Raw genomic sequence first — 23,778 nt, 5'->3', positions numbered from 1 at the left:
TATTTGAAAACAGATAGTTAAAGAAATCTAAACATCAAACGATTTTTATTTTTCCAACTATAACATAATAGTTCGAACAAAAGATAGGTTATGCTTAAAACCTTTTTCTATTAGAAAATACGCAAACTAAAACAAGAAACTTAATGTAATAGCATTAACGGTAGCAATGTATGGCACCAGCCAAGTATTCATATATACATTAAATGACTACTGTAGTTAGTTTCAACATAATTCTATTGAAAGGAATCTGGTGCATAATTCTATCATGCAATTATGTACATTGCCAACTGTTAACCGTTTTACGGTAATATTATCTTAAATAGGAAAATTCACATATATTCAATATTTTTGTTAGATGCACAACGAACAGTCTCGAGAGCATTATTGTGGCCTGGGTCATACATGTACTGCAACACAAGCTTGTTACCTATCTACACCTTGTCCAGCACATTATGTACTAGGCTGTACAGGTAACTACCATGACTACTGTTATTATTACGGAATGGAATATACTATCTTTATTACCGATCTTTGAATATGGCCGTTGTTATCTTAAAGTCCATATCTATAAAATTGAGAATGGAAATGGGGAATGTGTCAAAGAGACAACAACCCGACCATACAGCAGACAACAGCCGAAGGCAACCAATTGGTCTTCAATGCAGCGAAAAACTCCCACACCCAGAGGAGTCCTTCAGTTGGTCCCTAAACAAATATATTACTAGTTAAGTGAAAATGGACGTCATTTATGTATGTTGGCGTTTGTATTTGTTGCAGTTGAGTGTTTCTTCTGTTCCGGTTTGTTACCTCTCATAGTTGAATGATTTCCCTCAGTTTTGTATATTTCTATTGCCTTTATTCACTACCGGAAATCCGAATATACAAAATTTCAACAGCTTAACTTCTCTGTGTTAAAATATTTTGTCAAGTAAGGGCAACACAAAATTAAAATCAAGCCTTAGATATACCGGTAGGAGCCAATTAACAAAAATGGAACATATTCGAACCAACACTTTGTGTATTTTTGTGTATGGAACGAAAAGCTGTCAATACATTCCGTATAGTGCGAGGAGTTTTTAACTTGACAAAATAATTAAGATTCGTAAACGCCATACTGTGAAACAAAAGGCTTTTAAGTGTTAAAAAAATAAAAGTTGATATCTTCACGTTTGTTATAGTTTCTAGTCTGAAACATGTGTTGTGTTGAATAAAATTCTTATATTATAACACTATTAAACTATGAATTTCGTGCGTTTGAAGCGGTTTCTAAATAGACCTTCATCAAGATCGTTCAAACCGCATTATTTAAAGCAATGGACAGTTATAAACACACGAGGATCAACATGACAACAAGGCTAATACAATTATAGGTAATTTCATTTGAGATCCATTAACCGTAAGATTTGAAATAAGAGTTTCTAAATGCTTTCTCGATTCATTAATTTACCTGCAACATGAAGATTTGATATTTGTATCGTCAGATCATATGTTTTCGTACGTCATATGGATTCGTAATATACATGTTTTTAAATGGATATTGTGACGTTACAATGCATTCTTATTAGAACGAAAACCCATGAGACGAGAATAAATAAGTAAGCATATTTCTTCTTTTCAATTTCTGTTTTGACCATATATATTCAATAATTTTCACTTTGAACCATTAGACGATCCGTGTCTTACCTTCCCATGCGAAAATGGAGGAACATGTCAAGAAACAAGTTCTTCCACTTATGAATGTCAATGTGATCCAGGCTGGGATCCAGCCACTGACTGTGCTGACGGTATGTTTTTATGTATTCAGGAAATCAGTAAATTTACTTGTATACTTGTTGAGTGGTGAACATTTTGTGAATCTGGTCTTTGCCAACCATTAAAACAACAACAACCAATCAATCAATCAATCACTCTTTCTATTTAATGTATAGCCCTGTACGACAACATCAAATTAAAAACCAATGGTCAGTAAACGATGACTTATATCTTATCTTTTTCATGGCATAAATTTCTTGACAAACAAGAAAAAAGCATTTACATTTATTATATGTAAAGATGTTTTGTATCTATACTTTAAACAAGCATTGACACAAATATTTCTTTTTAAATGATCATATATTTTTTTTCTCAAGCGCTGTTCTAAAAATTTGAATTAACTTAAAGAAAAAGCTTGTTATGATAGCTTGTGTATATTTGATAAACTGTATGTGAAGATAATCTGTTTTTACCCTTTTTAAGTCTGGTAAAAATATTATTAGTAAATGATGAAATCAAAGAAAAGTTGAACTTAGACACAATACCTATTTGTGTATCTGCTATTACATTTCAATGCACACATATATTCTTCTTTTTCAAGATGAGATAATTTAAAAAAATCTGTATAGCATTTAGTGAACGTAAAAAATACCGATTTGTTAATATTTATGCTATAATGAATGGCTCATGTTTTTTTTTTGATTTAAAGATTAACCAATACATTTTCGTTTTAACATTCCAAAATGTATTTTTTTTCACTGTATATTAATATCAGAAATAGATGAATGTGCATCTAACCCATGTCAAAATGGCGGTACCTGTACGGACATGCTCAATGACTACGGTTGTTCCTGTTCTCCAGGATATTCAGACAAGAATTACCAAACAGGTATTTTGAGATATCACAAGCACTTTTCTAATCTTGAAAAGCGTGAAAACTACACATCATATTGCTTTTCAAAATTATTTTATAATTTACAGTGTAAGTTTTCTGATTGTTTTAATTTCATATAACTTCATGAATATTCAAAAATAGTTATCATTACGAATTATCTACTAATTAATTTTAGGAGATTATATTAGATTTGAATGCAAATATTCGTTTCTCAAATGTCACGATTTCCAAGTCTCCAAAATAATTAATGTGTTAATGTAGTATATATTTGATTAGGGGCCAGCTGAAGGACGCCTCCGGGGGCGGGAATTTCTCGCTACATTTGAAGACCTGTTGGTGACCTTCTGCTGTTGTTTTTTTTATTTGGTCGGGTTGTTGTCTCTTTGACACATTCCCCATTTCCATTCTCAATTTTATGTTAATTTAGAATTTAACACAATAAAATTAATTTTTTCAGATATAGATGAGTGTGCATCTAATCCTTGTCAAAACGGAGGAACTTGTACAGATCACGTGAACGAATATAGCTGTTCCTGTGTCCCAGGTTATACTGGCACAAATTGTCAAACAGGTAAATTTGAATAAATGTCGGATGCATATAAAAAACGATCAGCCGTTTAACCTGAAGAATTAGACAGCTTTGAGCAATTTATCATCATCACTTTCAGAAAGTTTTCACACACTTTAATTTACTCGATGATCAGCTTTTTACCACATCACACAACACCTTCTTATCTTAATTTGTTGTGTATGAATGGAACTGAGACTTACAAAGATGGCTCATCAATACAAAATTGGCGTAAATTCAAAATTTAATCCGGGTATCTATGATAAGTTTATCTACTATTATAACACATTGATTTATAAAAAACGCTTGGAACAGCTCAATTAATACATGGCAAGTTTAAGCAAGTCGTGTAAAGACTTCAATCCGTCCTGTGTACTGCTGTGTAATTCGAAGAAAAGGTTTACTATATAACATACAAAAAGAAGAAAAAAAAACAACAGATAACAAAAGATTTTTCATCGGTGTAGCAAACAATAAAATTTTGGGAACAGAACAAAATGTATGCAGTCCAATTTATTTTGATTCCAAGCTTAAAAATATGCTGTTTCTCCTGAAAACTCATGTCTTAACGGAGAACCAGCAATGGTAAATTTGAAACCTCATTGTTTATGCTCAGTTATCTAATCCAAGATCTCAATGCAATCATGTTTCTACTAGACTACTAATTTGACGATGTGTAGGTTCTGTTTGAACAATCAATTCTTTATTTATCCGTCATCGTTCCACATTTTGATCTGTTTATACCCATGCAGTCAATAATAGTACTTTATTCAAAAGCATAATAGCTTATAGAATACATATTTTTACATTCAATTTTCGATACATCAGTGTCGTATAAGTACCTTTGATGAGTTTATACGTGTTTGTTCGTGTTGCTAAGTCTTTAGTTCTCTATATTGTGTCTGTACTATTATTTGTCTGTTTGTTTTTATTTTTAGACGTGGCGCTGTCCATTTATTTTGAATCTATGAGCTTGACTGTCCTTCTGGTATCTTTCTTCCCTCTTTTTTTCACAATAATTATAGGAAATACAATAACGACGGAGAATGGCAATATTCATATGATAGATAAGGAATACCACTACATAATATAATGAATTTTTCGATATTGTTATTTTTTTCCCAGGTATTATGAATCGTTTGTATATTTCGTCATTTGTGCTTTTCATAACTTTTTATGTGTAGTTACATTATAATATGTGTTTTTCAGACTATGACGAATGTGGCTCCAATCCTTGTCAAAATGGTGGAACATGTACTGACCACTTGAATGGATACAGTTGTTCATGTGTTCAAGGCTTTAATGGAGATGACTGTCAAACAGGTCAGTTATTAGTACTCTCCGCTATTTCAAAGTTACATATCTCATAAAAATTGAAGTTCACAATTAAGAAATGACAATATCTTAGTCAATACAGTGCTTAAAATCTATGCCTTAATTATTTTCAAATCGTTATTTTAATATTTTAACATTCGAAATACTTCTTTAATAAATCCATTTTTATTCCAATTCTTGATATATTATATTTAACACTAATTTTTATACTGGTTTATTCTAAAGATGATCAGTTTTCAATATTCATACAATTTCAGATATTGACGAATGTGCTTCCAACCCTTGTCAACACAGTGGCACGTGTACAGACCAGGTAGATGGATACATTTGTTCTTGTGATTCAGGATATGATGGAGTACATTGTCAATCAGGTATTACTATCCGATCATTAAAACTAAAATGAGGTGTAATGCAGTGAATTAAAAGGAAATAGTATTATTATTTATGAAAAAAAATAAAGACACAAATGAATTGTCTATGATATGAATTGATCATCCGACACTTTGGTCCTCCATGCTCTTCAAATTCTTACCTTATTCAAAAACAGCATCACTGATGATACTTTGTAGACGAAATGCGCGTCTGTCGTTTACAATTTTAATCCTGGTATCTATGATAAGTCTAATATATTTTGGTATAACATTGCGCTTGTAGATCTGTCGAACCCATTACATTTTAAGACAGTCTCATTCATTGTCATTTTTTACGAAACCTTAAATTGCGCTGACATCCAAAACATTTTTGATTACTTACTGTTCATATGACTGACATATGGCTTCATGAATTGGAAATATATATCATATTAAAATTAACATAATTATCAATTTCACGGAAGAAGTCTGTAGGAACGTCGTTAAAACTCCATATGTTTTTGGATTTGAACAAGTAATGTATCTCCAAATGGAAATATTCGTTCTTAAAACTTATTGTTTATTAAACGTAACGAAAAATAACGGTATTCATTAATGCTGCAATTACATTTAACTTGATAAAATGCTTTTTTTTTTTTAGACATAAACGAATGTGCATCGAATCCTTGTCAGAATAGCGGAACTTGTACAGATCATGTAAACAAATACAGCTGTTCTTGTAATCCAGGGTACTCTGACGTAAATTGTCAAACAGGTAAATATGGAATAATTTATTGTCGTGGATCCAAATTCCATGGACTGAAAAAAATCTTTTTTTTCTTGGAAAAGCTGCAAAAAAAGGCAATAGATTTTTTTTATTTCGTTGAACATTTCAATTCGTGTTTTTTTTCTACCCATTAAATGAAAGAAAATTGGTACCCCTTGATAATGATACATCGATATTATGCTAACATAATTATCAGTAGTGTGATCCTGCAATAAATACTCTGAAATTGATACTACATGTCCCCATATGTTGCCCGATACAAATTGTGACTGTTATGTGTCTCATCTCTCTAGCAAAATGTTTTCGTGGTCTTTGAATTCTAGATATCATAGTCGTCGCTTGATTTGAAAAAAATCGGATAAATGATAAAATGCACAAAAAAAAGACACTTATCATAAGATCATAAAATCATCGTTACCACAAATCAATATATACTTATGTAACTGTTGTAATATGTTTCAAAGATAATATCATCAAGGTATACAAACAATATATCAACATTTTTTGAGTAACAAATAGCAAACATATTTCAAAAACTGATTATATTTCATATCAATTTTCAAATAGTTAAGACTTAAATATATAACACATATATATTGTTGCTTTATATTAAAGAAAACATATGGTTTACGACATTGCACGATCTTGACATGTGGTTTTTATTTAGATTCCATTTATTAACTTCCAGTACATATGTTTTCAATTTCTAATAGGTTTACGTACATATTGGTTAAATTATACTTTTCCTCTGGATTAACCTTCATTAAAAATTCAAACTTATAATTTGATAGGAGTGTATTTATAAAAATTTGAATACGTGATGAGCGGAAAGACCAAAGAGAATCGAAAAAGTTTTCACATATAAGTTTCACTTTGCTTGACGAATTTGAAACTTCATTTTTTTCGAATGATTTCTTAGTTTAACAACGAAACATTGGATACCTAAACTACATAACAGTCCTTACAAACAAGGGTATATTGCTGGATATTTCAAGTGCTACACGAAACCTCTTTCTAAATTATTAACATCTATTTTATCAGCAATCAGAGATGGGCTTCAAATTTATTGTGCAACTGCCTATTCTAGAGGTGGCGTGAATCAGATGTGGATACTTAAAAATTCCAAAGATCTTTTATCCGTTATGGAATAACCGTTTCACAAATGATATCGGATATGTTCCTTACGTCGTTACTACAATCCCCTTCCCTTTCATGAATTTGACCTACGGAATTAGACTATTTACCGGATTTGTAATCACATAAGCAACACGACGGGTGCCACATGTGGAGCAGGATCTGCTTACCCTTCCGGAGCACCTGAGATCACCCCTAGTTTTTGGTGGGGTTCGTGTTGTTTATTCTTTAGTTTTCTATGTTGTGTCATATGTACTATTGTTTTTCTGTTTATCTTTTTCATTTTTAGCCATGGCGTTGTCAGTTTGTTTTAGATTAACGAGTTTGACTGTCCCTTTGGTATCTTTCGTCTCTCTTTTAGAGTACATACAATCTAACTCTCTTTCATCTTGTAATAGACATTTGCGGAAACTGTCATACACCTACGATTAGGATTACAATTACACTTACAGGTAACATCTAAATCTTGGGCCTTCTCAAAATGTAAATATAAATCGTCGATCCAAAAAAAATGTAAAAATAAATGTGTTTTTCTGTTGTTGAACAACGTTTTTTTTCTTATACATGTATTTGCGGCAATGTGTAAACATTAATTATGTTTGTATATGGTGTTGTAAGTACTGTATGATAGAATGAACTAACATTATTTTGAAAATAAATTTTACACGAGACATACAAAAAATATCGCAATTGTCGTTGCATTAGCTAGATTGTTACAATGGCTAAAAGGTGCAATCATCCATGGAGCATGTTTATATGTTTATGCTGAGACATACTGACATTTCCATTGTCAATTTTATTCTCCCTTTTATTTTGTTCTAAAGTGGAAAGAAAATGGAGAAATACAGTGGACAACTGTTTCTTAGCTATTAATTCTTCATGAAATTTCATTTGCCGTTCGGTCTATTTTTGAAGTCTTTTATTTTTCCTGATTAGAATAAACACTTTTGTCTACGTTTCTGGTTTTAATAGAAAAAAACCAGAGCTGTCTGAAAAAAACAGTTATCAACGAACTTCTTTATGTCTATATGATTTAGACTATTCGCCGGAGTCAGTTGAAATGTAAGAATAGGTGTACTCAAATAGTTACAACTTTGCTATCTATGTTTTCAAGAGCAACACAAAATAAATAACTGCACCATGAGCGCATGATACGCCCGACGTCTTGTGTGGACTTTTTATGCAATAGTCATAAAAAGTTTTAAGCAATAACAATATATTGTTTTTGAGACACAGCGGGACATATGAAACCCCCTACCCTGTTGCTTTTTTTTTACAAAAAATTAAATATCACTAAAATAAAATTTGGAACAAAACCAAAATGTATACAGATCTTTAAATTATTATAATAAAGAAGTGTGTAAAGTTTTAAGCAATAATCATAAATTATTTTTGAGATACGGCGCGACATGTAAAATCAACCCTCCCCTGTTTTACAAAGTACTCAATAACTCAAAAACGAAATTTTTAATCATCACCAAATAGTATACAGATTTTGAGATTACTATAACTAAGAAGTGTTTAAAGTTTTAAGCCATAATCAAGAATCGTTTTTGAGATACATTGCGACATGTGAAAAAAACCACACCCCTATTTTAGGTACAAAGTGCTGTAACTCAAAAAGTTTAAATCTTATTTTCACCAAAAAGTATTCATCTCATTCGAACATCATGAGAAACAACTATATTAAGTTTCATGAAATTGGAATAAGTCATTCTCAAGTTACGGGGCGACATATTTAAGCCGGACAGACGGATAGACGGACAGAAGAACAGACAGACGGACAGACGAACGGACACCGGACATTTGTATACCATAATACGTCCCGTCAACATTTTGACGGGCGTATAAAAAAAATGACAAATTAGTTCCAAGTTGTTGTCTTTTATGCAATAAGTATTGTAGAGATCTTAGTAATTATTAAGTATAGACGATTTTTTCTGCAATTTCGATAATAACATCCCCATGAACATTGATGGGACTGGTATGCTCGAAACATGAGCTTTATACTTCTGTTCCGATACTGGAACTATATTAATGGAATTGTAATATAGAGTGCATTGACAAAGCACGGTAGATGCAGCCATTTTCAAAAGGGGATTTTAAGCCAGGATAAAAAAAAAGGGGGGTCCAACAATATGTCCCCATCATCAAAAGCATTGATTAAGCCCCCTTCCCGGGATCTCTCACTTCGACGTTGTTCTTTTCAGTACAAAGTTTGTATGCAAATCGATTCAATTCATTGATAGGGATAAAAATGCAAAAGCGTTGTAGGCTAGAAGAAATTGTTAAAAAAATCTATTTAAGTCGGCAAGGCACCAGTTGCGGATACAAAGTTGTAATCTTACATAACAAACACGGCACCAACATTATAATTTAAAATGTACTACTGCGCTGCGGCGAGTGTAATCGTTATGTTATGTCACTTGCTCGCCGTATTTCCTTGAGATTTTCAACGGAACAGTTTGTAGAGTATAACGATATTTTTGCTTGTTTTCGAACACTAACATTTATATTATAAAAAAAGTACCTTGTTTTGTTGCGGGGGAAAACGTATTGCTCCTACTAGTATATTTTTGAACAAACATTTACACCCTCAACGTTTTCGGTCCTTCTAAATCCTAGTCTTTTATTATTCGACTGAAAGCGTTCCTGATGAATGTAAATCCAGAAAAGCGCTTCGGACACATATAATATTAACGTGTTGCTTTCATTCTTTTTATAGGAGACAAAAAAAATGTTTTTTTAACTTTTTTATATCTGTAATTTTTGGGGGTATTTTGAGATGATCCCTTGTTTTTGTCACCTATAATCGTAAGTTTAAAGTGTAATCCTAGGTATATACCTAGTTTCCGCAAATGTCTATAAGTATAAAAAAAAAAATACTTTTCTACTCTTTACACAAATATTCCACATTCCAAACTAAAAGACAAATTCAAAAAGTTGGTATTGCTTTGCGTCATATAAAAGAATGGCCAACGTAGATACAAGTATCTTGTCTCAGGGAGGGATGAAAGCTTCTTTGTAAAGGATCACTCTGATTCTACAAAAAATTCTGTGAAGTGATATTATCAAGATGCTTGATTTCTTGATTGACAACATATTTGTAACGTTCGGAGAACGTGGTTTTCAACAGACTGTCGGCATTCCAATAGGAACAAGTTGTGTCCCTCAACTTGCCGACTTGTTTTTTTATTATTACGAGACTGACTTCATGCAGGAACTTCTTAGGGAGAAAGATAAGAAGTTAGCGATATCCTTTAACTCTACTTTCTGCTTTATAGATTAGGTTCTTTCACTAAATAATTCAACATTTGGTGACTATGTCGAACGCATCTATCCAATCGTACTAGAGATAAAGGATACTACAGATACAATTATGTCCGCCTCATATCTTGACTTACATTTAGAAACTGACAATGAAGGTCGATTGAAAACATAACTTTACGACAAAAGAGATGATTTCAGCTTTCCAATAGTGAACTTTCCATTTCTAAGTAGCAACATTCCAGCAGCACCTGCATACCGGGTATATATCTCCCAATTGATACGATATTCCCGTGCTTGCATTTCCTTTCATTTTCTTGATATAGGGTTGCTGCTCTCAAGGAAACTATAAAACCAAGAGTTCCAAATGTTGAAGTTGAAATCATCCCTTCGTAAATTTTACGAACGCCATCACGAGTTGGTTGACTGTTATGAAATAACCGTTTCACAAATGATATCGGATATGTTCCGTACGTCGTAACTACAATCCAATTCCCTTTACCGGATTTGTTATCACATAAACAACACGACGGGTTCTGCTTACCCTTCAGGAGCACCTGTTTAATTTTTAGCCATGGCGTTGTCAGTTTATGTTAGAAATATGAGTTTGACTGTCCCTTTGGTATCTTTCGTCCCTCTTTTAAGAAAAGTATGTTATAAACCATGTAAGTCCCGTAGCAATGCCGACTCAACTGATGATATCCCAGTCAGTCGCCAGTGATATATCCGTTTAGTCTACATTTGCTCAATAAAGTTATCAAACTTTTGAATCTGAATGTAAAACTTATACCCCTTTGCCGAGGAAAGCACAAACGCATGTACAATATGAAGAAACTTGAATCATCATGAGATCATGTGTCATACCAATGAACTGACTGCAAGTCATTACCAATATGTCTTAGAATTATTTCTCTTCCAACAAAATGTTTTATTCATAATCATTCTGTTCGTGTTCGGTCCTCATTCACCAATGGCTTTCAAATATTCGACTTTGAGCATTCCTGATGTTTAATACAGACAAATTGCTTCGAACGCATGAAATTGATATCGTGTTTTCTTGTATTTTTGTAACAATACGAACGTGAGATATTACGTTATTTCTGGTCAAATGGACAAACTACAGGGCGAATGAAATGACCAACAAATTCTCAGTAGCATATTTTTACAATACAGTTCTTGTAACTCTATCAATTAGTTTTTCAATAAGTAATTATAATATAATGTGAAGTTGTTCGTTTGGTGGGTCTGATATTTTGGTATTAATTAGGAACTGTCCGTTTTGTTTTGAATATCCCTCGTAATTCGGTATTTTTGATATTTTACTTTTTTTATATCATATTATTCATCTTAAATGGTATGATTTACAGATCTAAATGAATGTGACTCAAATCCGTGTCAGAATGCTGGGACATGTACAGACCAAGTCAATGCATACATGTGTACATGTGATCTTGGATATACTGGAGTTAATTGTCAAACAGGTATTTATCATTTTGGATAAGGGAAATTGAAATAAAGATATTATGATTACACAGAATTCATGACAATCAAATAACAACAACAGTTTATTTCTTATAATTTTAGATACAAAAAATTATAAATATGAGAGTTATTTTTCTTATAAATTATTCCGTTTGTTTACCATGCTTTTCATTTGAATGAATGTAACTATAGCTGTAAAGTACATATGTATATGAAAACAGATAATTGCATGTTTTAGATATAAACGAATGTTCATCAAACCCTTGTGAAAATGGCGGAAGTTGTACAGATAACGTGAACGGATACACTTGCACATGTTTACCAGGGTATATTGGAACTAGCTGCCAGACAGGTATTTAATTACACCCAGTTGTTCTATACCATCAAGGTATATACAATATCGATTTCAAATGAAAAGAAAGCCCAATAGATCACTTTCGAGTTTGTCCTTCACTGAAAAAAACTCATGACATCATATACCAAATAAAAGGGTTGCCTGTATCCCTGTACTATTACCGTTCCTCAAGCGTCTAAGTGATCACAATTGTGCAGGATAAATTTGAAATAAAGTTTTTTTTGTGGGTACTTAATCACATCTCCCTAATGACAGCAGTGCGGTTTGTCAATAATGATCATTCAATTTGCATAATGATTCGTGCAATATTGCATCATAGTTTTCCGACCACTCGCTCTACATTGGAACGGAAGTGACGATTCCCCTAAGCGCACAAGTGATGTTCACTAAGACACAATTTTTGGACGGATATGCATTGAGCTGGCACTTTGTCTATTAATAAACTTGGTTATCCGAAAGAGCTTTCATAGCTGTACAACCATCAAGTAGAAATAAATTGGCGGTGATGAAATTTACATATTAATTTTTCAATACTTTAATACATATAATCGCAGCATGAAATTTGAACCTCAGATGTGAAATTTCTTTGCAGGTCTCGACTAATCTATAAAGGATGTACTTTTCATTTTAACCTAATACATCTTGCTTTCGACACGTCTCAATTAAGTCAAGTTTTTTTCTTCTTTTGAATGACTTCGGGATAGCCCTTGTAACAGGTATTTCGCTGCAATTCAAATTTCAAGAATAAGAAATGCCTCCTAAAAACTTTTTTTATAACTTCAAATGATTTCTATGCATGCATTTTTGTTTCTTATGTTAGCAACACTGTTACAAACATTTTAGTTATTTTCCTTTAAGAATTAAAATGTATTATATTTGAGAAAGAAACTTTCACTATACTACTCAAGCATATAAACATGGGGATTATGCTTATCATATATTTTCCCTGTACATATAAAAAAGAAGATGTGGTATGATTGCCAATGAGACAACTATCCACAAAAGACCAAAATGACACAGGCATTAAAAACTATAGGTCACCATACGGCCTTTAACAATGAGCAAAGTCCATACCGCATAGTCAGCTATAAAAGGCCCCGATAAGACAATGTAAAACAATTCAAACGAGAAAAATAACGGCCTTATTTATGTAAAAAAAAATGAACGAGAAACAAATATGTAACACATAAACAAACGACAACCACTGAATTTACATGCTCCTGACTTGGGACAGGCAAACACATAAAAAAACGTGGCGAGGTTAAACATGTTAGCGGGATCCCAACCCTCTCCTAACCTGGAACAGCGGTATAACAGTACACCATAAGAACGAACATGTTTATTATCGTCAAACTTCAATTGTATAATTTATTAAGCCTACTTTTGTATATGTTCTGGACAAGTAGTTTGGAAGATTGCAAGCCTTTTGACATAATATTTGTTTACTAAGTATAAAGATACATCATTGACATTACTTCCATCGAATGTACAAGCTGAAATAAATTACTATTATTATAATATAAAAAACTGATTTTTCAGATAATAATGAGTGCACATCTAATCCTTGCCAAAATAGCGGAACTTGTACAGATCACGTCAACGAATATAGCTGTTCCTGTGTTCCAGGGTATACTGGCACAAATTGTCAAACAGGTATAAATGAATTTTGGAATGATGTAGGACAATAAAACAATTGCCCTTAAACGACGAAAAACATAAAAAAAAAACGACAAAAAAAGAAAAAAGACTGAACTGTTCCAGAAGTAGATTATAACGGGTAAACACTAGTGGCTTTGAAACTTCGTAATTGATTGCTTTTTTTTTATTCGAGTGTCACTGATGTGTCTTTTGTAGATGCAACTCTTGTGAAATATAATTGTTTAGTCCTGGTAACTACGATAAGTTTATATATCATTTTAAGAAGTTTTGCAAAAGCAACTTAAATAATCTTTCAGAGCTCATATAATTAGAATAAACTATTGACTCGATTTGTCTTGGAAGACAGGAACACCAGCATGCTACATGTTTGAACTGGTTTTGTTTAGATCTCAGAACGCCGTCGTTTTCATCATGACAAAAATGTTAATTCGCAGTAGAATATAATGTGAAAATCAGTTTCGGTGAAAGGAGTTACCTTAAACCAGAACACGTAGTGTCTGTCAATCTAGAATGTATTTTGACAGTTTCTAGCTTGATTGTTCATAGTCTCATATAACTAATAATATCAACAAACTGATAATATGAATTAATTAAAGGATAGCATATAAGAGTTAGTCTCTGACAACAGAATATTGTTTTATTCGGAATCATTTCTTTTTATTTCACTTATTACCTACGTTTGATATCAGGATAACAGTAATCTCTAACCAATGTCAATTTAACATCAGTGACGAAAAGAACGAGGTGAACAACGAAATCCTTTAACTAAATCTTACAAATCTTATTTTTCGAGCAGTTAGTTTTTCATTTTACTCCGACAAACCATTAAATCGCGATGTTTGCCAAGCAACAAAACCAGGTTCAACGCACCATTTTTTCTTACAATGGTCTGTTCAAAGTCGGCAATATGGCGGTTGTTTTCTAATAGTTTGTTTCTATGTATTATGCATTGTCGTTTGTTTTCTGGTGTACTTCAGTGTTTCTGTTGTTTCTTTTTTGCAATTTTGGATTCTCAATGCTCTTCAACTTTGTACTTGTGTGGCTTTATAAATATTTTGATACGAGAGACACTGATTAGTCTTATGTAGACGAAACGCGCGTCTGGCGTTCTAAATTATAATCCTGGTACGTTTAATAACAATTCGTACTTTCCTCTTATAGTTGAAATGTTTCCCTCTGTTTAAGTATGCAACCAGGATTTATTTTCTCTCAAACAATTTTGACTTTTGAACAACGGTATACTACTGTTGCCTTTTATACCATAATATACATTGTAAATGATATTATTTACAGATATAAATGAGTGTGTTTTTGATCCTTGTCAGAATGGTGGGACGTGTACAGACCAAGTCAATGCATACATATGTACATGTGATTTAGGATATACTGGGGTACATTGTGAAACAGGTATTTTCATTGATAGACATGGAAATCTGAAAAAAAGACTTTAAGATGACACATAATCACAATGATGATATGGGACGATTTTTCATTTTTGATGAATCGAGACAAGATATTCAATTAAAATGAGAATATTTTGAAATCAATTACCACGATTGTTTATCATACACTGTTTTATAATATCAGATTAAACAAAAATGAATATAAATATAGCTGGAAAGGAAATATGTATATAAAAAGGATAATGTCATGTTTTAGATATTAATGAATGTGCATCAAACCCTTGTGCCAATGGCGGAAGTTGTACAGATAACGTAAACAGATACACCTGTGCATGTTTACCAGGGTATATTGGAACTAACTGCCAGACAGGTATTTAATAACACCCAGTTGTTTAATTCTATCAAAGTTTCTAATATGGTCTAAGGCAAATAAATTAACAATCAGTAAACTTGCTTAGAGCTCTGCTTTAGCGATACCGACATCAAGATATGCGAAATTTGGATTTCTATTTTAAATTTTTGTTTCAACAATAGACAAAAGCAATCTAAGTCTGTAGAAAATTCATCCTCAGTATTCAAATTTCTTAGTAGTTCTGTAAACGATTGAAACATCAGGTTACCTAAAGGCATCTTGAAGTCGAAACGTTAAAGTATAGGCAATTTTGATTCAATAAATCGTAATTTTGCCTGTTTGAAAATTATACAAATAATAACAGTGTTTCACACATTTTATATACCCCACTTTGAATAATACCCATGACATGTGTGAGTCTAAGGAAAGGATCTTTCTCTACTTTACGTTTTTAATTTATTAAACAAGGGGATTATGATTATCTTAGAATCGTGTCGTACATGTATACTAGATTTAAGTTTAATTGTATTTGTATAATATTTTACTTTTAATAGGTTTCGTACGATTCGTATAGTCGATTTTAAGCCCCATTAGGTCTCGTTTTCTGAGTACAGAGTAAACAACTCCTTACTTTACTTGATGCAGTTGATTACTATTATTACTGTTAACACAATTGGCATTTCAGATATGAATGAGTGCTCATCTATTCCATGCCAAAATAGCGGAACATGTACAGATCACTTAAACGGTTACAGCTGTTCTTGTGTCCCAGGCTATACTGGCTCAAATTGTCAGACAGGTAAATATCAATTCAGGAGAAACATTAACATAAACAAAAAAACGATAACAAGAACTAGAAAACAAATAACTGTCTCCACAAATGGACAATAAAAGAAATTCTTGACTTGTATATAAAAACTTTTCTGGATAATTCAAAAGTTCTGTAATCAATAATTAGTGTTTCAAACGATATAAACACATATGAATAAAGTCAATTTTTGAATAAATAAAGTTTCGAGGATGGGACCACCAACAGGCTGCATGTTTTAACATGATTTTGTGAATATTTACCAGCATTCTGTCGTTCTCATTACGACAAAAAATTCACACCGTTAATTCGCACCAGAAAAATAAGGTAAAGCTAATTTAAGTTAAATAATTTATCTTCAAAGCACGTTTTGTCTGTAAATATAGCCTGTATGCTGATAGTCCTTTATGGCAGATAAGGGAAACTGTTGTTTCTTTTTATTGTGTGATGTTCCTATATTAGATATTTACATTGTGAACATCAAGCTTTAGAACATATTTGGATAGCTTTAACTATAATTGTTTAAAACGTGTACCTTTCACTTATCAAACTCTATTTCAGTTGATTTAAATTGATGCATATATAACTTTTAAATGACGAATAGCATTACATCATATTTTAGAATAAATCAAAACTGCAACACATAACCGAATTTTGACATACATGTTTATTAATAAAATTAACGGTACCAATTTTCTTGCACCAGATGCGCATTTCGACAATACATGTCTCTATTAAGTAACACACAACATTACCCAGAGAAGAAAATCATTCTATGTGGCACACATTATTCTGAATTACAACCCGTTCTCTTATTGCTTGTCTTACCTATTCTCTATAAACAAAAAAACTTTTTTTTAAAGTTCATTTTCCCTACGACAAAACCTTAATTTTCAATTTTGTCCGTACTACAAGTCAGCACTTTAAAATTCTATTCTCCGCAATTTTCAATTTTCGTGTGTTGTTCGCAACCCAGCAACCCACCTCAACATTTTCTCTAGTAGTATTTCATCTTCGCGGTACCCCACTTCCACAATTGTTTTTTTTTAACATTTTTTGGTATCTTTTCAGATTATAACGAATGTGACTCAAACCCTTGTCAGAATAGTGGAACGTGTACTGACCATTTGAACAGATACAGTTGTTCATGTATGGCTGGCTATGATGGAGTCAACTGTCAAACAGGTGTGCTTTGAAAACTTTGAAAAAAAAACAGTGATGCAGATGGCTATTTAACAAATAAGTTATCAAAAAAGTTCCTTTTAATAAAGTAGAATCTTTAAAAACGTTTTTTATTCTAGCTGTTCTGTGTAAATATGTATTAAGGCTACCATTATTAAGAAGTGTGTAAGTCATACAAATTTCAAAACTAAGTTTTACTCACTAACATGTGTTTTAAATCAAGACTCAATCCACCATTTTTAAAACTTTTTCCGCCTTTGATTTTTGCTTTTTATAACGGACTTTTCGTTTTGAATATCCTTTGAGTTCGGATTTTGTTATTCTACTTTTTTGAAGAAGAAAAAAACCAATCAGAGATTAGAGAAATGATTATAAGATGATGTATGTGAATTATATTCCTATGTTTTCATTTAAGAAATCTGCTGATGAGTAATATTAGGTTTTATCTCAGTTTGATTCTTTCAAAATTGAGCAAATTATATCTTGTAAGTCAAACTATCTCTACTGAAGAACTTTAATGGAACTTTTAGATTTCATGATTTATAAATTGGAAGCCACTTTTCATTTGTTGCTATAAAAACTTATAAGGACTAAAAGATACATATTGATACGATTAACTGATTTTTAATGAACAATTTCCTAACGCAAAGTTTGAAATTGGTAAATGGAAATGTATACTTATTAATTAATAGTGTACAAAAAATACACATGTTATTAAATATCGATTTGTTATTAACCTTTTTCAGATATAAATGAATGTGCATCAAATCCATGTCAAAATGGCGGAAGTTGTTTTGACCACGTGAACGGATACAGCTGTGTTTGTGTTCCTGGATATCTTGGTTTGATGTGTCAAACAGGTATATGTCAACAAATCTGTCACAACGCCGTTAACTGATGTCAATTATAATTGTTGAAAAAATTAGATAATCTATTTATTAATTACTAATGCTTTTCTACCTCAGGCATAGATAACTTTAGCTGTATTTGGCTAAACTTTTACGATTTTTGGTCCTCTATGCTCTTCAACTTCGTAATTTATTTGGCTTTTAAACTTTTTTGGAATCGAGCGTCAGTGATGAGTCTTTTGTAGACGAAACGCGCGTCTGGCGAATATACTATTTAATCCTAGTATCTATGATGAGTTTATTTATAAGTGTTTTATTCATATATCTAATATCGTATTGATCACATCTGTTTCACATTTTTTTTAGGTCAAATATTTTAAGTTAACAATAGTTATCATTATCAAAGGAACCAGGATTATAATTAAGTATTCTAGACGCGCGTTTCGTCTACATAAGACTCATCAGTGACGCTCATATCAAAATATTTATAAAGCCAAACAAGTACAAAGTTGAAAAGCATTGACGATTCTAAAAACCAAAACGTTGTGCCAAATGCAGCTGAGGTAATCTATGCCTGAATTAAGAAAATCCTTAGTTTTTCCAAAAAATCCAAGTTTTGTAAACAGGAAATCTATGAAAAAGTAAAATCACAAAAATACTGAACTAGGGGAAAATCAATTTGGAAAGTCCATAATCACATGGCAAAATCAAATAACAAAAAACGAATGGACAAGAACTGTCACTTTCCTGACATTTTCAATGTAGAAAATGGTGGATTAAACCTGGTTATAAAGCGCTAACCCTCTCAAATTAATGACAGTCTCATTAAAGTCCGTTATATTCACATTGATGCGTTTAATAAATAGACACAATAAATAATTAGTCAAAATATGAGTACGTCAGTCATCATTGTATAACAATTTTAAAAGGAACAATTTAACAGAACACAAAAACATCTACATCAACATGAAAATGACCCCATAAATGATATTCATGTCAACACTGAAGTAGTGACTACTGGACTGGTGATGTGTAATGGCAATCCCAATCTCTAAAACCACTTTATGTAGACAAACAATTAAACCAACGCTTCACAATATGTTCAAATTCACATTATAAGTTAAACTCATCAAAAGACCAAATTCCATACCTAACAACTGATCTATAAGTATATCTTGTATGTAAAAGGGGCAATACTAGTATACTTATATGCAATTCTCATAAATTAATTTAGAATATACAAATAAGGGAAAACAATAAGAAGCTAACAGAATAGAACGGAAGTAAACCATTAATATAAGCCGGCTTAAAGATTCACGGAGACATCATGTGATAATAGTCTGGTCGAAAATTAACATCAGGATTCCAATGTAAAATAAACGGGTTCATTAAATAAGTGAACAAAAAAACGTGGAAGATATACACAATTTATAACATCTTTCAATATCTGTACCTTCAGTCATAGTTTCTTATGTGGCAAGCTTTCTCTTATCTTTGTATATACTTTAATACACATCTGAAATGGTGCTATTTATAGATATAAATGAATGTTCCTCAAACCCATGTCAAAATGGCGGGACGTGTACAGACCAAGTTAACGCTTTCATGTGTGCATGTATGCTTGGATATGCTGGAGTTATATGTCAAACAGGTATTGTTATACAAGGCAGATTAAGTAGAATATAACAGAACTTACATAAAACAAAACTTATGTCAGAACTATAAGAACGATCGTTTATTTTAAATGACTCCGGATATGATAATCATGTTTTTAATTATGAAGATATTTTTTCTTTTATAATGAGTATTTTTTTAAGCTAAGTTGTATCATTTCGTTTTGTCAATTGTCAAAATCAGAATAGCAGTATTATATTTGAAGGGCATCTACAATTAATTTGGGGATTTTACAATAGCAGTTATCATTTTTACGCGTCGCCAGTGAAACATCATTTCCAAACCCCAAATTGACGGCGTCAACTCTCCAACTAAAGTACTATTATCCCTTCAGTAAAGATGTATAATGTATAAGATATGCAATAACAATATTATATTGATTCAGATATTGATGAATGTGCTTCGAACCCTTGTGAAAATGGCGGAAGTTGTACAGATTACATCAACAAATACACTTGCTCATGTGAACCTGGGTATCTTGGATCTAACTGCCAGACAGGTAATGAAAATAACAATTTGTGAATCTGAATTTTCCAAAGTCAAACATGGACAGAAACTCATTATGTACAAATTGAATCATGTCATGTATTTTTGACTACAATCATTCATATAGTGAACATCTTCCAAAACCCAGTGCTCTAGTATTGGACTGATTTGAATGAGTCATTTTAGATCGAAATGTTAATTTTAAATAATTGAAGTTGTAGTTTCAAATTGACAGTTTTGCTTTCTTGGCATTGATGCTTTTAGACGTTTCACATTTTGACGTTCTACATAAAGTCGGAGCATACCTAATATAATTCAAAGTATACGTATTATGCACATGGACTGATATAAATAACACCCGATGCGTATCTCGACTGTTAGTGCCTGATTAGTATTGATCGATGGCGAAATTAATGCAGATCGAAACCCAATTCAGACACAGATAAATTCATATAAGCGGAAAGGATAACAATTCATATGCCAAACCCGAATAAGGATAACACAGTCTGACAGGGATTTCTGAGATTTACAACAAATTACAATAAACCATTATTCATATTTTCATTCCTACACCGTAGTACTGAACTTCTCGGGGGTTATGATCTTAGGAACTAACAATTATCGACCAGGTGGTTATAATATCATTATTAGTGCAACATATGGGCACGTTGACATCTTTGTGTCTTCAGCTATGCTCGAGGGTAATAAAATGGAAAATCAAAACTAACTGCAAAGTTTGAATAGTTGATGTTGCTTGATTACGTCTTATAAGATCGTGTTTTAAACTAGTTGATTATCAGAAAATGGCATATTAAGTTCTTATTAATAAAAAACAAAACAACATATTATGTTTACATACTAGACATCTGATATATAATTTTTTACGACAGACTATGACGAATGCCTGTCAAATCCATGCATGAATACGGGATCATGCAAAAACTTAATCAACAGCTACAGTTGTGACTGTACAGGAAGATACGAAGGTGATATCTGTCAAACAGGTGATTAAAGTTTTGTTTTATTATAAAGAATGAGACATTTAAAATGATGCATCTGTTTTGCTTTGTATGTTAAATTCCATATCAAGCATGCACCTCTTTTGTTTTAAGTTCAAATAAAGTGACAATCATTGCATGTCACAGCAACACTTTATGGTGTCTTGTACTGAAAAAGATCAACATACCTTTAGCGGCAAAAAAGAAAGAAGTGCTTGCCGGAACTTCGTATATACCAAAACAGGTACTTCAGATCTGAGAAACAGACAAAATGAACCCTCTTTTTAAAATTTGATGCAGTTTTTTTTATATTCAAAATAATAAGTCAAAAAGAGTTCTGTAATAATCACCAGTCCTCCAGCTTTAATTTATTAACAAAAAATACCTAAATGATCTACATATTTTGAAAGTAACACATATGCTTAGGAACTATTTTGTGTTAAATATGTACTACTTTTTGGTATGTGGTTTCTGGTCGGGCCTGAATTAGTGGTGTTAAACCTTATACGTCAGAGATATGAGAACATTTTTTTAAGTTAAGATATTGTGTTTTTCAACAGATTGTAGACCTGGACCAGCAGATATCGTATTCATTGTTGACACTTCTTCTAGTTTAGAAACAAATGTCAACAGAAGTCTTGATTTCATTACTGAATTTATTAAAAGAATACCAATTGGTCCAGATGACTTTCAAGTGGGTGTTATCACATATAATTTTGAAACTAATGTACTTTTCGATCTTGATGATCACAATACTTCATTGGGTATGATTGCCGAACTACAGCATATCAAAGGGGAAGATGCTGCCACACATACCTTGTCAGCATTGCAAAAAGCAAAAGAGGTAAAAATATAAATGATCTTAAAATTGTTAATATGTGATTTTGAACGGAAAAAGTATCGGAAGGATGCTTAATAGTCAATCGAAAGTCATAAATCGAAGCAAAACAGATAGTTAAACAGAAAACGAAGAAAAACAGATAGTTAAACAGAAAACGAAGAGAAACAGATAGTTAAACAGAAAACGAAGAAAAACAGATAGTTAAACAGAAAACGAAGAAAAACAGATAGTTAAACAGAAAACGAAGAAAAACAAATAGTTAAACAGAAAACGACGAAAAACAAATCCAAAAAACCCTTCAAATGTAAATTCGATGTGATAAAACACGAATACTCACAAAATCAGTAATGACATCAGATGGTCCGTTGCTGTGCACTAGTGACATCTACATTCGATTGATGTGTTTGAGCTTTTGTCATTTGATTAGGAAATTTCAATTATGATTTTTTCTCATAGTTCAGTATTGTTCTGATTTAATTTTTTTCTTCCATGCTACTACTAAATAATAAATACAGACACATATTGATGAGAGCTCAGAAATATGTTATTATGCGTTATAGAAAAGCAGATTAGTGAATGTCAGTTTTAAAAAACATCTCAAAATGTATGATTAATCGGTTCCCATAAATTCTATGACAAAAAAACCTCACTCAAACTTAATCGAATTTAAAAATGTGTACGAAAACATGGTATTCTAATTTATGGATATTTAAGAAATAAAATTTACCAAAATGACTGACACCAACAATAAAGTATGTTTAACACATAATTGTGACTTATTGGTGTCGATATTTATTTCTTATAGTCCATAAAAATCACCAAAGATACCAGGTTGTAATTAAATACTTCATACATGTTTTTCCTGTTTCGGAAATTTAAAGATAGTTAGCATATCAATGATATTTTAAAAAGCATCAGTGTTGACTACGGGATTAAATCTACTTATAATTTATTGGCAATCCAATTAATTTCATCTACATAAGTCATTTAAGTAGCTCTCGAATCAAAACTGATGGCAAGCAAAACGATTAACGAACACTGACAACTACAAATTTGCAAAGTTCTGTTTCGAATTGTTGATGCATTATTTGTTATGCCCCACCTACGATAGTAGAGGGGCATTAAGTTTTCTGGTCTGTGCCTCCGTTCGTTCGTTCGTTCGTCCGTCTGTGCTTCCGTTCGTCCCGCTTCAGGTTAAAGTTTTTGGTCGAGGTAGTTTTTGATGAAGTTGAAGTCCAATCAATTTGAAACTTAGTACACATGTTCCCCATGATATGATCTTTCTAATTTTGATGCCAAATTATAGTTTTGACCCCAATTACATGGTCCACTGAACATAGAAAATGATAGTGCGAAGTTCAGGTTAAAGTTTTTGGTCAAGATAGTTTTTGATGAAGTTAAAGTTACATCAATTTGAAACTTAGTACACATGTTCCCTATGACATGATTTTTCTAATTTAAATTCCAAATTAAAGTTCTAACCCCAATTTTCACGGTCCACTGAACACAGAAAATGATAGTGCGAGTGGGGCATCCGTGTACTATGGACACATTCTTGTTAGTTATTATTTAGAATTCAGAGTAAGATTACTACGAAAAAAG

At 32.0% G+C, this 23,778-nt stretch overlaps 1 protein-coding gene across 2 annotated transcripts in view; it reads left to right on the top strand.

Moving 5' to 3' along the window:
- The window catches only part of LOC134715758 (fibropellin-1-like), a 33,077-nt gene that overhangs the window by 5,206 nt on the left and 4,093 nt on the right, over nucleotides 1-23,778 (top strand). For both annotated transcript variants that reach the window (XM_063578181.1, XM_063578182.1), the window contains exons 4-22: nucleotides 356-470; nucleotides 1,668-1,784; nucleotides 2,528-2,641; nucleotides 3,105-3,218; nucleotides 4,425-4,538; nucleotides 4,808-4,921; nucleotides 5,562-5,675; nucleotides 11,456-11,569; nucleotides 11,809-11,922; nucleotides 13,465-13,578; nucleotides 14,878-14,991; nucleotides 15,244-15,357; nucleotides 16,025-16,138; nucleotides 17,219-17,332; nucleotides 18,076-18,189; nucleotides 19,715-19,828; nucleotides 20,237-20,350; nucleotides 21,228-21,341; nucleotides 21,896-22,179. In XM_063578181.1, the coding sequence (XP_063434251.1) occupies nucleotides 356-470; nucleotides 1,668-1,784; nucleotides 2,528-2,641; nucleotides 3,105-3,218; nucleotides 4,425-4,538; nucleotides 4,808-4,921; nucleotides 5,562-5,675; nucleotides 11,456-11,569; nucleotides 11,809-11,922; nucleotides 13,465-13,578; nucleotides 14,878-14,991; nucleotides 15,244-15,357; nucleotides 16,025-16,138; nucleotides 17,219-17,332; nucleotides 18,076-18,189; nucleotides 19,715-19,828; nucleotides 20,237-20,350; nucleotides 21,228-21,341; nucleotides 21,896-22,179 (2,340 nt within the window). The remainder of the gene's footprint in view (nucleotides 1-355; nucleotides 471-1,667; nucleotides 1,785-2,527; nucleotides 2,642-3,104; nucleotides 3,219-4,424; nucleotides 4,539-4,807; nucleotides 4,922-5,561; nucleotides 5,676-11,455; nucleotides 11,570-11,808; nucleotides 11,923-13,464; nucleotides 13,579-14,877; nucleotides 14,992-15,243; nucleotides 15,358-16,024; nucleotides 16,139-17,218; nucleotides 17,333-18,075; nucleotides 18,190-19,714; nucleotides 19,829-20,236; nucleotides 20,351-21,227; nucleotides 21,342-21,895; nucleotides 22,180-23,778) is intronic.

This window comes from Mytilus trossulus, chromosome 4 (genome assembly GCF_036588685.1).
Source record: "Mytilus trossulus isolate FHL-02 chromosome 4, PNRI_Mtr1.1.1.hap1, whole genome shotgun sequence".
NCBI lineage: Eukaryota > Metazoa > Mollusca > Bivalvia > Mytilida > Mytilidae > Mytilus > Mytilus trossulus.
Note: the sequence above shows the minus strand (reverse complement) of the source record. Positions and strands in the feature narration are given on the sequence as shown.